This window comes from Lupinus angustifolius, chromosome LG13 (genome assembly GCF_001865875.1).
Source record: "Lupinus angustifolius cultivar Tanjil chromosome LG13, LupAngTanjil_v1.0, whole genome shotgun sequence".
Taxonomy (NCBI): Eukaryota; Viridiplantae; Streptophyta; class Magnoliopsida; order Fabales; family Fabaceae; genus Lupinus; species Lupinus angustifolius.
The window spans coordinates 105,524-120,876 of record NC_032021.1 but is presented as its reverse complement, the minus strand read 5'-3'; the positions used below and the strand labels follow the sequence as shown (position 1 = coordinate 120,876).

General features: G+C 34.5%; 3 protein-coding genes across 6 annotated transcripts; all 3 read right to left on the bottom strand.

The window, feature by feature from the left end:
• On the bottom strand, positions 134-7,569 carry LOC109325759 (probable serine/threonine protein kinase IRE). Of its 2 annotated transcripts, none has more exons than XM_019558305.1 (16): positions 7,211-7,569; positions 6,759-6,935; positions 5,316-6,671; positions 4,965-5,137; positions 4,510-4,759; positions 4,207-4,299; positions 3,977-4,117; positions 3,786-3,878; positions 3,416-3,617; positions 3,198-3,283; positions 3,032-3,120; positions 2,004-2,055; positions 1,861-1,917; positions 1,614-1,772; positions 1,353-1,436; positions 134-715 (listed from the first exon to the last, which is right to left on the bottom strand). In XM_019558305.1, exons 1-16 carry the CDS (start codon positions 7,544-7,546, stop codon positions 620-622), a joined length of 3,444 nt encoding a protein of 1,147 aa, XP_019413850.1. In that variant the 5' UTR covers positions 7,547-7,569; the 3' UTR covers positions 134-619. The 2 variants fall into 2 exon arrangements, with proteins under 2 accessions (XP_019413850.1, XP_019413851.1); XM_019558306.1 differs by having other exon boundaries at positions 1,353-1,433.
• Positions 8,387-10,398, bottom strand: LOC109325138 (signal recognition particle 14 kDa protein-like). Of its 2 annotated transcripts, XM_019557296.1 has the most exons (5): positions 10,291-10,398; positions 9,803-9,896; positions 9,584-9,693; positions 8,630-8,722; positions 8,387-8,578 (listed from the first exon to the last, which is right to left on the bottom strand). In XM_019557296.1, exons 1-5 carry the CDS (start codon positions 10,291-10,293, stop codon positions 8,567-8,569), a joined length of 312 nt encoding a protein of 103 aa, XP_019412841.1. In that variant the 5' UTR covers positions 10,294-10,398; the 3' UTR covers positions 8,387-8,566. The 2 variants fall into 2 exon arrangements, with proteins under 2 accessions (XP_019412841.1, XP_019412840.1); XM_019557295.1 differs by having other exon boundaries at positions 8,387-8,722; positions 10,291-10,394.
• On the bottom strand, positions 11,467-13,830 carry LOC109325133 (protein BEARSKIN2-like). 2 transcript variants are annotated; one of them, XM_019557286.1, is made up of 4 exons: positions 13,583-13,830; positions 12,454-12,731; positions 11,923-12,251; positions 11,467-11,844 (listed from the first exon to the last, which is right to left on the bottom strand). In XM_019557286.1, the coding sequence occupies exons 1-4, from the start codon at positions 13,743-13,745 to the stop codon at positions 11,499-11,501; spliced, it is 1,116 nt and encodes a 371-aa protein (XP_019412831.1). In that variant the 5' UTR covers positions 13,746-13,830; the 3' UTR covers positions 11,467-11,498. The 2 variants fall into 2 exon arrangements, with proteins under 2 accessions (XP_019412831.1, XP_019412832.1); XM_019557287.1 differs by having other exon boundaries at positions 11,467-11,839; positions 11,924-12,251.

Below are 15,353 nucleotides of genomic sequence, written 5' to 3'. Positions count from 1 at the left end.
CACAATACACAAATTTATTACAACTTAAAATCAAGAGGTCAAATGTCTCTAATCTTATCTTTTTGGTTATATTACCAATTATATTCATACATCATTTTGAGTCTACTCTCACATTTGGTGAATAATTAATACATTTCTTAATACACGTCTTATCTTCCAATTTATAAAAATACGTACAAGTGTAAGAAAAATGGTGTTTGTCATTCATTTCTTATTGATGAATGTATATAGAGTAGTTAGTGTACCCTCCCTCCCCCTAAAAACACATGAAAACCCAAATTAAAAAGTGGAGTTCAGTGTCATTGTCTCGCTGGTCGCTGCAATATATTTAGGTATGTACAAGAACAAATGCATGTGGTGAAAATTAAAATCTACCTAGAACCTTCACAGAAAGATATGCACCTTCCTGACCTAGACTAATAGACTTTCCATAAGTAAAGATAGAATCTTCTAGCCATCTCAATCCTAGAATGGAAAAAAACAAATTGGCATTCTGAACTGAAAGGTAACAAACATGAAAAATGAGACCAAGTATTAAAACTGCCTACACCATCTTCTTCTGGAAATCACCCGTTTGAACCGCAAATGAGAAACAGCTCATAAAATTCCTTTAGCTATGTCATGTATCAGACGGGTTAGGGTTGGAGTTATCTGGTGAGTCTTTAGAGTTCTTAATCACCAGATCATAATTGATAGATGCCAGCTGAGACAAGTTCTGTAGGAAAACCATTAATAGAATAATTTTCTTCAGTTCACATGGAAAAAGTACAAAGTCATCACTAGTATGATAAAAGTTGCCAAAAATAATGAGAATCCAGCCAATGCAACTGCTGAAGGACCTCCCAATCTATGTTTTTAAGATTTTTCATGTTATTGCACCAAGGGATTCTTGGGTTTTGCCACTACTCCCTTCAAGAAAGCATGTGAGGAGTAACCTCTCTTTTCCGTGCCATCTTAACCAACAAGTGAAGGCAAAGGCTTATATTTCTAGCAGTAACAAATTATCAATAAATAACTATAAGGGGCAGAAGGGCCTTTTCCAGATAATAACCACACTAATTTACTATAGCTAAGTAGGCCAATTCTATAATACACTATCAAATTAGCATATTAATACACCATATTATCTTCACTGTCAAATTGTAGCATCTATTACAAAAATCAATGAAATAAAATTAAATGTTAATTCACTGATTTGGCTTAATCATAAACGTCTACATACAAAAAACAGCGGTTGAATTGTAATGTAGAATGTAGAGGTAACTGACTACGTGATAAAAGAATGCGATAATGTCCATATTAGATTAAAAATTGTAATAAGGAAATGGAACATAGGGCCTGTAAAATCTTACCTTAAATGAGAAATTACTAAATGAGTACTGGACCTCAAGAGCTGGAGCGCTGAAATCAGCTAAACTGCCACATTCATCGCCCTGCTTCACAAGTGTATATATATATATATACAGTCAGAAAATATCATGGTCAAACAGGGCTTCTAGAAAAATAATATCCCGCGGAATAGTTTTCAAGTCCAAATTCACATTTATATCTATATGATTAAATTCATGGATGTGAGTAGCACTATGGATACTGAAATTAGAAAGTATTCTTACATCTTCATCTAATAATAAATCACTTCCTGAACCGCTGGTGCTTTCTGTAATGTCATCAAAATCACTACCCCCAGCAAGATGTTCATCCTCTGGATTCCAAATGTACCGGCTCATGAAATAACTTGTATCAAGAGCTTCAGTTGATGGTATGAACATAGCCTGCAGCCAATTGGGGTAGACCTCAACTGTGACAACTCAAAAGAGATGCTACAAACATATCAAATACCAAAGAAGAAAAAATTATGACCTTCTGCCTTGCTAGAGTATCCCAATTGATGTCCTTGAAGAAAGCATGGCGTTTGACCTGGTAGATAAATTATATTTGTTGTTATTGTTTGTGTAATACCACCATTTGTAAGTATTCCATTGTTAGAAGAAAAAATAACTCACCTCAACAGCTCCTGTTGCACCCAACCTTTGAACTGGACTTTCAATCAATAATCTGAAAGAGAATACACTGTTAAAAGAGGAAAGTGTTTACCAACTAATGGCACAATCCATGTTATGTCCTATGGAGGTATCGTAAAAGTGCAAACACAGGAAGCTGTAAATACTAATTAACAATGGCAAGTTCGTTCAAGTTAGCCTTGCTTGACTTGACAGATTATGTTCATTTTGAAAGCCATTACTTATGCTAATAAGATCAATGCTATGCATGTTAGAATGTTGTTGGCAAAATAGTAGTGAAGTTAAACATTGGAAATCATTAACTTGAATTTTGTCAATCTATTTTTATTCTCCCATCCTTTCCACAAACAAATCTGCATAGAAAGCTTTATAAAACAATGTTGGTGTATATGTGTGCGGTCATCCAATTACCTCATCATAATTCCTGTAGTTTTCCTTCTTTTTTGTTGCTATACTGTATTTTATTTTAGATTTCTTAGACAGGTAAAAATACAATAAGTTTGTGGCACAATTGCTCAACCATCTACAACAAGCAACAGATTCATTTGAAGAAACAAAATTAATTTTATATCTTTGTATATAATTGGTGTTCAATACAACTTGGTTGATATGCAAGTTCATCTGAGCAATATTTTCCATTGCTTATGCATGATTAAATAGTTTAGATTTGAGGAAACTTTGCAAAGCAGATAGCAGACAAAAAAAGAGCTAACTTTTTTTCCAGAGTGCACAGTGGATAGACTAAACACTTCATAACAATTAACTCCAGAGCAGTTACAATGTTTTCAGTGTACCCCAGCTGTAACAGCATGCTCTCCTTACTAATAAACTTATTGAGCAAAACCTATACCTTTACATGTCAAATTTCCCTGAGATTTTGATGCCTAGAGGTTGGATATGCCAAGGTAAATATGATTATATGAATAGAATGCCCATATTACTTTTCAATTTCATAGCATAGCCATTTTAAAATACACATAAAATGCACATGTCTATTTTATAATGCTTACTTATTCATCAAATCATATGCTTCAAAGCTGATCTCCCCGGGTACCTTGGGCCATTGTATGTCTCTATTAATTATGTTATCAAAAATTTGCTGCAAAACAAAAATCGTCAATTAACTTTCTTTTAAAGAGTTACTAGAGTTCGAGGCCAACATATCACAAAACCTACCTGTGGATGTTCTGCATTAAATGGTGGAATGCCCACAAGAAGCTCATAAAGTATAACACCCACAGACCACCAATCTGCAGTTGCACCTGTACGGAGGGCATGTTTATAAGTATATAAATCAAAGATGATATTAGAAAAGGCGAAAAAACAGAGTGGCTAACTAAAAGCATTTTTTGTATAAGATGTACTATTTAATCAGCAGCAGATAAACTGCAAACCATGTCCCATGCCAAGGAGTATCTCAGGTGCCAAATAATCTGGGGTGCCAACTACTGAGTGCTTTCGACGTTCTTCCGATTTTGAAGAATGTCGAGATTTTGGTTCATCATCTCCTAGGAACCCGTTAGAGGAAAATGATGGCGCTGATAAATCATCTGTGCTGTTGATAAGACCAACCTTAGAGAGCCCAAAATCTGTCAACTGTAATAAAAGGACTTAGACATTTAGGAGAAGTGACAAGTATTAACAATTAGTAGAAATATAAGGAGAGTTTGATAGAAACACTGATAATATGAAGGAAAAAATATGAAATATATTTAATATAGGAGTGTTTTGTGTGTTTAAACTACATGATGCTGAGTTGCTGACCTTGATGTGACCATCTTGACCAATCAACAAGTTATCTGGCTTCAAGTCTCTGTGAATCACATTTGAGGAGTGCAAATACTCCAACGCAAGAACCTGCATAGGACAAACAAAAACATAAAGAATAAACTTCTGAGAACATAATAAATATAAATGTGTAAAACTAGTAAATTAGTGAAAGTTAATATTCTTACAACTTCTGCAATATATACACGGGCCATATCTTCATCTAGGCAACCTAGATTTCTTAACAGAGAATACAGATCTCCACCATTTAAATACTCCATAACCAGATAAAGATTTTCCCTACATGTGAAAGAGTAGAAAAAACGGACCTGTTCATAAGAGTTAGACGAGCATTAGCTTAGTGTACCAATATGCAACATATTTGCAAAATGGATGATGCATTGTAAGTCCTGCTCACCACAAAAGGGTTTTGAACAGATATTAGGATGTCTCGCTCAGCCAAAATACTCTGGACTGCATTCTTACGGATCATATCTGCCTTTTTAAGAACCTACAAAATATTGAAAAGCTTTTAAGAATATTTCTGATTAATCATTAGTTAATTTGGCATGACTTTCTAAAGGTTTCTGTGGACAATTCACGACGCTGGACTGAAGAATACTGCTACAGTTTAACGACAGAGTTCAGGATATCATTTTATCTCATATTTGGTTGACTTTTTTTTTGCAATGAAATCATTCCATTTGGTAAGGAACCTGACCTTTATAGCAAATAAATCACCAGTTGCTCTTTTCCTGGCAAGAAAAACTCTTCCAAATGCGCCCCTGCTTATTGGTTTTATTATTTCGAAGTCTTCAATAGAGGTTCGGTCCTTAGAACAAGGATTAATTGGGCTAGCACGAAGGCTACGGACAGTATCATCTTCCACTGAACTCTCTTCATCAGCTGCGCTATTTGATGAGTCTACCTTTTCATCTTCTATCTGCCCACAAAAAGATACATATTTCTCCCTGTAAAATGAGGTTGCAGATTTCAAGGTAAGGTTAAGAATCATGGCAGCAGAAGAAGTAAAGCATTAAAAGCAGGTAAAGAAGATAAATTTGTAGCATCAACAATAGTGGTTCTAAAGAAATGCTGGAAAAATCCGACAGCTAGTTTTGAAACCCCAAATACATGGCTGTACTAGAAACAAAACATTAAGTTAGAATTGCTCACTGCAAAAGTTTCTCTATGCGTCGTCCAAAAGTCTCCACAATAAGTGCATCCACTTTTCTGTCTTGGATTGCGTATTTCAGGTCTTCTAAGCGATCAAGCATATACTCCAAAGCACTGTAGTCACAGTTGTTCACATTTGCCACAGCACGGGCAATTTCCACCAGCTTGTGTATCTGTCAGTTGACAATCTACTTATCAATACAAGAATTCAGACTAATAAATCTGAAGAGAATATCACACAAGAAGTTCATGGATTATAATATATACATGATAAGCTTTTACGCAATGTAATTTTTTTTCCGTGTGTGATAAGGTTTTTATGAAGAAAAACAACCACAGGTAAGAGTGTACCTGGTCATAACTCTCAAGTTCGGACAGTGTCCTTCGTCCACTTAATAACATTTCTATCTGACTGGTTCGTGGTGTTACTAATGGTGATCTTGGTGTCAAGCTTCCAGCTGAAGATACCTTTGTGCTATAATCAGGTTTCAAGGAGCTACGTGCTTCACATTCAGATGAAAGGTTAAGATCATCCATAACAAAAGTATTGTCAGCATCAAGAGTAGATTCAATCATTTCATCAGAGCCTCTCCGAGACAAGTTATTTCTTTCTAGAGATAACTCATTCAACTCTTCGTGCAGACTTGATGTAGACACTCTGGTTCCCTCAAAACTTCCTCCTGGAGCATCAGCGCTTTTCGGTGTCCAGGATTCTAGTATCCTTTCAATCGTATCAGAAACTCTTTCAAGCCGATCACTTACAGTTAAGCCTTTCAAATCACATCTATCAGCAATTGTGCATATTCGAGAATGCTCTTCTACATGTACAATTGGTATTTCCACCTCACAAATTCTGCAGATCATTGAATCTTCATATGTTAGATTCTGTTGATCCCCCCAGAATCCCCAAGAAACCTTTCGTGTTCTTGATGATGGTTCTGAATGTTCGGGATGACATGACGAATCGTCCAAGTTTTCAGCATTTCCATCTTTAACTATCAACTGATCCAGTTCACCTTTGGGTGGGAATTCTATGGTATCTTTATCTTTGCGTTTTTTTTCAGCGGCAGATGGAAGCTTTCTCCAAGAAGACATCCTATAACTGCTTGGGGTCGATTCATTACTTTTTGCTGAACTGACCGCATTGTCATTTACCTCGCTTACAAGTTGATCAACCTGAGTTTTTTTTACTACCAATTTGTCTTTCTCATTACTACGTGTCTTCTGTGACTGCTTCTCAGCCATCATCAGGTCATGTCCACCAGGTAGTGGAGTACTTGCTGTCTGTTGTGAAGCAGCATGGAAATTTTGCTCTGAATATACTCCAAGATCACTGAGTTGGTGAAGGCCCAGAATATGATCTTGTTCATAGCCACTTTCCTTTTGGAATTGCACTAAGCGAGTGCAGCGAGTGAGAATAAATAGAAGGCGTGTATGGGCTTGCTTGAGGATCCCAACTGGTAACTCTTGACGCTTGTCATCTAGATTTTGAACAATAGTTTCACATTTGATCCAAAACTCAGTAGGAGACATTTTTGCACATTGTCGAGCAACAACCAAGAGATCCTCCAAACTCTCTTTCCATTCAGGATGAGTTCCTGAGATTTTTTCAAGAATACCCACCAAATCTCCAGCAAAGGAACCCAAGTCAGAATCGACTTCTTCCTTTAATTTTTCAAACTTAGCTCTAACCGCAGCCCTGACTTCCTGCCATAATATTTCATTAATTTTATGGATTATATTCCTAATATGACAAAAGTTAAAGATGGAATGGAAGGAAGAGTATGCATGTACCTCCATGTGGCCGAAAGCACGGTGTTTCCAGATTGGAAAAGGTCTAACACCTTTAGAGTTGAGTTCATGGGAAAAGCTTTTAATATCATTGTGTCTCTTTTTGCGTCCACTTGTAAGTCTGAGGATTGCTTGAAAACGTGGGGATTGAATTTCTTTGGCAAAAGCTGCATGATTACCCTGTAATAGTAGTAATAGTAGTAGCAGTAATAGTACATTACACAAACACATAACATGCCATCAACCTGACTCACCTACCTACTACATTTCTCCTACTAAAAAAGTGAGTGTATATTAAGAAAGCATGATTCATATTTAGAAGTTTTATTTTATAAATCGAAGTTATTTTCAGCAAAGGTGATAGTTGTTGTTGTATAAAAAATGTGAAACATATTAGGAGTACGTTAAGATGTTAAATGGAAAGCGTGAATGAGAAAATAGAAAGAAAAAAGAACCTCTAGAAGGGGAAGAAGTTGTGAATGAGGTTTCAATGATTTGGATTGAGTCCAATGGAGTTTTTCAGGTGGAGGTTTGGATCTAGGTATGTGAGGTTGAATAGTGTCATGAGGAGCAAGAGAGGAAGAATAACGAAGAGGATATGAGAAGCGTGTGCGAATGTGATTCAATCCCAATGAAGACGCTAACAATATTGATGAAGATGATGATGATGATTCAATTCCTTCCTCTTCCATTTCCCTTTCCCTTTCTCTTTCTCGAAAGGGATCGGGATCGGGATCGGGATCGGGATCGGAATGAGGTTTTGATGCCTTTGGCGGAGGAGGATTGGACATGTCAAATGAAGAATGAGATAGAAAGAGAGAGAGAATGAAGAAATGAAGAAATGAAGAAAGAGAGTGAGATAATTTCGCGGGAAGGTAGTTGATTCAAGTTAGAATAGAAACGAGGACATATAAGTAAATATATATATTATATTATTCCTTAACAACTTTCATATCAATTTGTTTCTATAATTCCACCTCTCTCATTCCTTCATATCAATCTCAATTTCTCCTCACTCTTCCTATTCCTATTCCTATTCCTATTTTCTTATCCCATCCAAACAACTTTTACCATTTTCAATTACAAAACAATTCTTGGAAAATACTACTCATCTAATTCAAAATTCTAATAACTTATTTATTTTAATAACATCATGATTAATTATCATTTGTAACAGAAGAACAGAATTATAGTATTTGACCATTATAGAATTTTAGCAAAAGCACTTGGCTTTCTGCCATTGAAAACAGCAATATATATCCACGCCTTGCCTTCTATTCTAAAACAAGACACCCCCACGTTGTAATTTAGATCTTCTATACCTCATGCAACTGTTAATGTTGTAACTTCAATGTGTGATAATAAACAGTTTAAACCCTCATCATGCAACCGTAACAACTGTTGCACCACATGTGACCAAAGAGAAAATGATTTGTATACTATCATTAGTCCTTCTATTATTTAGTATTTTTGCACCAAAGCCAATACATATCCAAGATGCAGTAACCCCACTTCCAAACCAGATCATGATTTAGTCAGATTTTTTCTTCTAATTAGTGATGAGTTTAACCATGCAATAGTTTGGCCAAAACAAGTATATCCATTAGTTTATTCCCTAAAAATCTCCATGGGAACTGAAGAAGAATATCAAAACTTGTCACTTCAATTAACATTTATCTAAAGAATTCTGTAATTATATCCTTTCCCTTCACTTTCTCACTTTGATAATGAAGTACAAAACTGAGAGGTCTAGCATCCTTCAAATGAAAATAAAGTCAGCAGGAAGATGAGGCAGCAACAACATATTAAATCTAAGACTTCTTAGTCCTCTTTGAAGTCCCTTCTCTCTTATCTACCTCTGCAGACTTCTTCTTGTCTTTTCTTTCTCTCTTCTTTAGAGCAGTCATGTGGGCCTTTAATATGAGTGCATAAGAAGCTTGAAAGCGCTGGTGATCCTTTGCTCCAACCTTTTATATGAAAAAACAGTAATATTAAATATCACAAATGGAATCAACTTATAGAAACACATGGAAATGACTGGACAGAAGAAACAGAGGAAGAAGTGGCATCCACTTCAAAGATTTTCTATAGAAATTAGACTACGAACAAGAATTCAGCACTTAAACACAATTCTCAATGTAATTATTAACCAAATTCCAGTAAAATATATATATATATACAGCAAACAGCAATAAGAAATGAATTCATCAAATCACCTTGCTATCAAATCTACAACAAGTTTTGATATCCTATGATCATGATACTGCGTGACAAATAATACTCAGGCACCACTACTTTACACTTCACTGACCAACTTGTTCTGAATTAATAAATCAGAACACTTGAATCGCTAAACTCCATGAATCATATGTCAAATATGTTTTTCTAAGCCGTTCAGAAAATTTTTATTGACCAATCCAATAAATAAAAACAAATATCCGGTAATCAGTAGTCTTAAAAAAACTCATACAAGAAAGATTGGTAGGAGGCACTTGTCTTAAGAACTCATATAAGATCTTTAAAACGCCCAGTTTCACCTACTTATCTTGTTTCCAAAACAAATTTGGGAAACCAAGCAGTACTAAATCAATTTTCTTTCTCTTTCACTTATTCCCCTTTTAGTGAAACCAGTCTAATACTTTAATTGAGATCTCCTAAACATAAAAAATATGATGACGATTTTTTTAATTTGGAGTCAAACTTAGAATTATATTACCTATAGGCAGTCAAAAAGTTACAAGGTTTGCCTAAACAAAATGTTTTAAAGGCATACTGAAAAATGGAAATAACAAAAGCTTGAAAATATTGAAGATATCCAAGATACATACTGAAGCGGAAATGGTCTTTTTCCCATCAGTGGCACGTATAAGGCATCTACACTCAATTGCTTCACCATCAGCGGCCAACTTATTCCTTTGCACTTTAGACTTTAAGGACGCTAAAAACGACAAACAATAATACACATAAAACAAATATCAGTTTGCAAATGTATGAAGTGAAGACTTAAAAGACAAGTAAGAAGACAACATTAACACACACATACAGACATCGTTTAAGAGTAACCCAAACAGAGCCCTTTTCTGTGCTGCGCTCAAACATGCTGGTTAGCTCACTAAGAAACGGATCTAGCTGTAGTTGAACCTACAAAAATGGGAAACAGGAAATAGTTGGGGTTAGAAAGATTGAAAAACATTATTTGTTTTAGTGGTAATCCTCACTCCTGGGATCATTGACTAGGTACCTTAACAAAGAAATAGTAATAACATTCTTTAATGCAATTGAGTATAACAATAAATTAATGATGAAGATAACACAATTGAGTATAATAATATTGATAGAAGAATAGGGATAGTGGTGAATTTGATATAAGAGGAGGATGCAATGAATGTTAGAAATAATAAAGAGAATGAAAAATAGGTTGAATGTGCAATTGAACGATCTAAAATGTAAAACAATGATTCAGAAGAATAAGAATCCAGAAGAATCCAGAAGAATCCAGAAGAATCCAGAAGAAGAACAACAACAACAAGGTTACCATGGTTGAGTTGAGATGGTTGCAGATGAAAAGGAGGAGTTAACTCTAGCTGCTCGCTTCGCTTAGGTTCACAATTCAGATACGAAGAGAGAGAGAGAAAGGAACAAAATCACAGCCCAAAGCCCAAACACCATAAATATAAACAAATTTTCATAATCATTTCTTAATTATCAATATATTATATTTAATTATTATTGACTTTCTAAAATAAATAATTTAAAATTGTATATATTTTTACACTGATAATAAATAAATATTACACTCAAGTGTAAATAAAAAGTTATATTCAATTTTATTTTTTCAACCAACTTACCAAGCATAAACATATATGGATTATCTTTCATTTTATTCATAGAAAAATGTATAACTTTATAATAGTTTTGATTTTAATCTTTGTTGTTAGCTCAAGAATGTGTGAATCAATGTCATCACTAGAACATGGTCCATCCTGAAATGGTTGATGATTGAATAGAATATGGTTTTTGAAATAATAATGAATAGAAGGTGATTGTTATTGGAGATTAAAGCTACCATGACACATTTGCACATTTTGCATATTTTACACATGTGATTAATATCTTAGTTAGTTTGTTAAGAGTTTGTTTAGTTGTTACTTATATCACAAGTTATCTTTGTACTGTGTATATAAACACATGATTTGTAATCTAATAAGATTCACTTCCTGCAATAATTGGAATGGTGTGTTTAGGTCCAATTCCAACAATGACCATCTCTTATGATACTACTCACAGATTCCGATGGAAGCGCTTCTTCTTCTTCTGCTGTAGGCTCTTCTCAACTCACTTAGGATGAGATGTAACATTTTCATGCCTCAGTTATGTAACAATTGACATCATAGGGATATTGTTGTTAATAAATGAAAAACTTAAGTGTTTAAAGCGTAGTGATCAATTTGATGAAAGCCATGGCGAATAGTTTGTATAATATAAACTCATGTTCTAGAGTACCTCCAAATTAATTTTCCACTAATATAATAAAGAAATAATAGAATTAGACATGTAGTGAATTAGTGGAATTAACACACTGCTACTTGACAAACAATGAATCGAGATAATATTATCAACTCTTGAAATCAAATGAAACGTAGCAAATTAAACAATCTTCAATCAGAATGAATATATATGTTTAAATGGTTAGTTGCAGTTGCACATATATATTTAGTATAGTTTGATAAGGAAATATATATATCATTGTTTAGAATAGCCCCAAAAGTCCATTATCTCTCCACGCAATGAGAGGTGGTGGTGGTGTGGATTTGGTGCATCTTCAAACCTCACCCCTTTGCTTGAGTCTTCATTAACAGGAGCACCAAGATGAGAGGTCACAAGCCTATCAAGCACACCCCATTCATTCATTCCTTCACCTGATCTTCCTCCACCCATTTCTTCACCTCCTGTCGCTGCCTCGCATGACCCAACTTCCATGCCACCCTCCGAAACTTGATACCTCAGTCCCTCGTTGTCGCTTTCACAGTCTCTAGGGTTTGTCATCAGTTGCTTCACCATCAAAGGTGCTTCTGAGGGTATACCTTTTTTCATCAACAACACAGATTTTATTAATAAAAGTCTACTATATTTAACCCATCATATATACAAAGTGGGTATATATATACCTGATGCATATGATGAGTAGTCATAAGCCATGGGTTTGTGTGCCTGAAGAAGAGGCTGTTGGGATTGGAAGAGCGGGTAGTGAGGGTTTTGCTGCAACTGGGGATAATGCAAAGCTAGCTCAGGTTTATCAAGCTCAAAACCTAAGTCTGAGGGGTTCCTAAGGTTTTGTTGATGTAGTAAGTAGTGGCTATTATCTCGATGCATGAAGGAGCGAGCATTGGTGTCTGATGAAGAGTTATTGTTCAGTTGTTGTGTGGAACCACCTTCATTTCCAACCTTAAATAGGTTCTTCTTCTTGAACACCCTGCACACCACCCATCCCTCTTCCTACAAATACAATTCATTCATCATATTATATTCAAGACAGTGAGTGTTGTTAACATTTTTCTTAATCGAATAAAAAACTTAACATCTACCATTACTAAGTAAATGGTAAAATATACTTCCTATTATATTGATTGAAAGATGATCCACCAATATATATATAATAATAATAATAATAATAATGTGAGTTGAGAAAGAGATATACATTGTTATTTGCTTGAGGGTCATTGCTATCTTCAAGGCGGTACTCATGCATAATCCAATCACTCTTTTGTCCATGAGGAGCTCTACCTTTATAGAACACAAGTGTTTTCCTCATTCCAATCTTTTTGTATGTATTCCTAATGCACTTATCTCTTCCCGTTGCTTTCCAAAATCCAGCATTTGTTGCTCTATTTGTCCTTGATCCTGTTGGGTACTTTTTATCCTTGTGACTAAAGAAATACCACTCATTTTGTGGAGTTGAACCAATTTTACATCTTTCTGTACCAACATATAAAAAATCCAGCATCAGGGGACTCTCAAAAAATAACAATTGCTCAAAAAGCTTTATTTCAAGAATATGTAAAAGTTCATGAATCTCTGACTTGCTTTCATGCCATTCATGTAGTGAAAATATTAATTATTATTCTAAATCATATTATTTAAACATTTAGCTAGATTCCCAAGTATAATTCAATATGTTGATATGACTTTCTCTTAAACGAGGCATGTCACAAGTATATAATTACTGATATCAATAATTATTCAGAATATTTATCAAGGTCCGTGCATAGGTTTAATTTCTAAGAACGATTATGTATGCTTGCAGCTATTTGAGGACTAAGAAATTGACATGTAGCAAAATATATATATATATTTCTTAAAGGAGAAGTGCAAGGATTAATTTATCATGATTTCATTTTTCTCATGCATATATTTAGTATCAAATAAACAAGGAGTGAAGTCATCTTGCATGAATTTCATGTTTGCAGCACCACACAGAGGCCGATGCAAATTTGTAATTCAACTAAAACTTGTACTTTCATATAATTGGCATCATTATGAGGCTTACTGCTAACTTTTTCTAGGTCTAGGAGCCAAATGAAAATTGTTGTTCACGATGACCACAAAATTTTGACCAAGTATCATAGTCACAATTAGAACCATATTAACATTTTTTCTCACAATTATTACAATTGTGATAAACACAATAAATCAGAATCAAATTGAAACAAAAAATTATAGTAAAGGGTGCTGTATACTGAAGCTCAGAGATTAGAAAAGCAGAAAGAAGAGAGGTAAAGAGTGAGAAAAGAAAGTAAGGAAATTAATTATAAGGTTAGTTTAATTACCTTGCAAGTCCCAAGGTTCCATCTTGTTCAAGTCGACCTCTCTAATAACATCCATGTCAAACTTTTGAAAGGAGACTTTCTTCTTCAAGTAGTAATGAAGCAGCTCTTCATCCGTGGGATGAAATCTAAACCCGGGTGGCACACCACCATTAGAAGAAGCCATAACTATATATAGATATTATATTGATTCTCCAAATTCAAATATCTCAATGTATCAGTTAGTAATAAGCAACAACTATATATCTTTCTCTATGAACATTGAATTGGGAAGCTGATTATGTAATAAAAGAAGGTTGAATTTTGTAAGTGGTGTTGCAAGCATATATGTGAGTTTATATACCCTGATGGTTGTCAACGCCTCAATTAGAGAAAGTGGGCATATAGGGAAAGGGTTGACGGCCGGTGACTACGCCGACGGAGATGGTTATAGATAGCTAACACTATCGTAAAAATCAAGTTTACGGAATGAATGTGACTAGTACGTACGTATCATTATTATTATTATTATTATTATTATTATTATTATTATTTTGATTAATATTCCCCCACAAGCATGTAGGGAGAGTAAGGTTCACTCCCCTATCCATGTTACTCTATATTCACAAATCCATGTCTTGTTATTTTCACTCAAAATATATATACTTACTGTGTTTTAATTTGATGCAACCGAAATAATTAATACCGCATGGGCATGCTTAATTTGTGGTTAAAGCGAGGGAATATGTGTTAACGTTAGACAAAACTCTGCGTTGTGATCTTGACATTTTAAATGACGTGGGTTGTTGTACTGTGATGTTATTTAGCTAAAACATAAAACCGAAACCATGGTTAATATTATTGCCAATTGGTTTGTTTAGTGAATAAGATAATAATAAGGGCATATGTAATAGAATTGTATGTGTGTTATCATGTTTTAATCCATAATTTGGTGAACAAACATGATCCATAATTTGGTATATCTTATCTAAGTAGTGTTTAGTTTGCTCTCGTCACCACACATTCCTAAGAATTAAAAGAAACCAAAAGGAACACTTTCATTACTATTACAGTACATTACTCATCACACTCAGATTCAACAACTTACTGCTATCTGTATTAATTTATCCAATACTCCTATGTTATTGCTTGAATTGAAGTGACTAGCATATATTCAATACTTAGGTGCTTTTGCAGAGTGTGTGTGTGTATTTCAACAATGACGCTAGTTATTAACTTATGTTGATTGGTGAATAGTAGTATAACCCACGCGCTACTTGAAAGAACTGATACAATAGCTAGTTTTGTGGAAATATTTAAATGGGTAAATGATCCCGAGAAATTAAAAATGATGTGATTATGGGTTCCTTGATTGTCCCTAAAGCAATGTTCGGAAAAATAGGTACTAAAGGTTCTTGGAATTCCCACATTTCATTGGACGGCCGAAGTTGAATAAAAATAAAATAATTAATTGTGCATGGAGAATTTTGTATGCATATTATTGATAATGATCATATAAGCCTCACCAGATTTTGAGTTTAGTCTTAAATGTTGATATAGAAACAGTTGGAGACGCAGTCGCCATAGGTGGGGCATGCACATGTGTGTATGACCTTTCAGATTGCTTTATTTCATTCATTTCCACGCTTTCTTTGAGAAGGGTAGTTGAATAATCTTCTTCCACAAAAACATTATTAGGTTAGTTAATGGAAACTTCATTTAATTACTCAAAGTCTATTTGCATACATGCATGCATGTTTCTCCTATAGACCGAATCAAATTATTGAGTGATGAC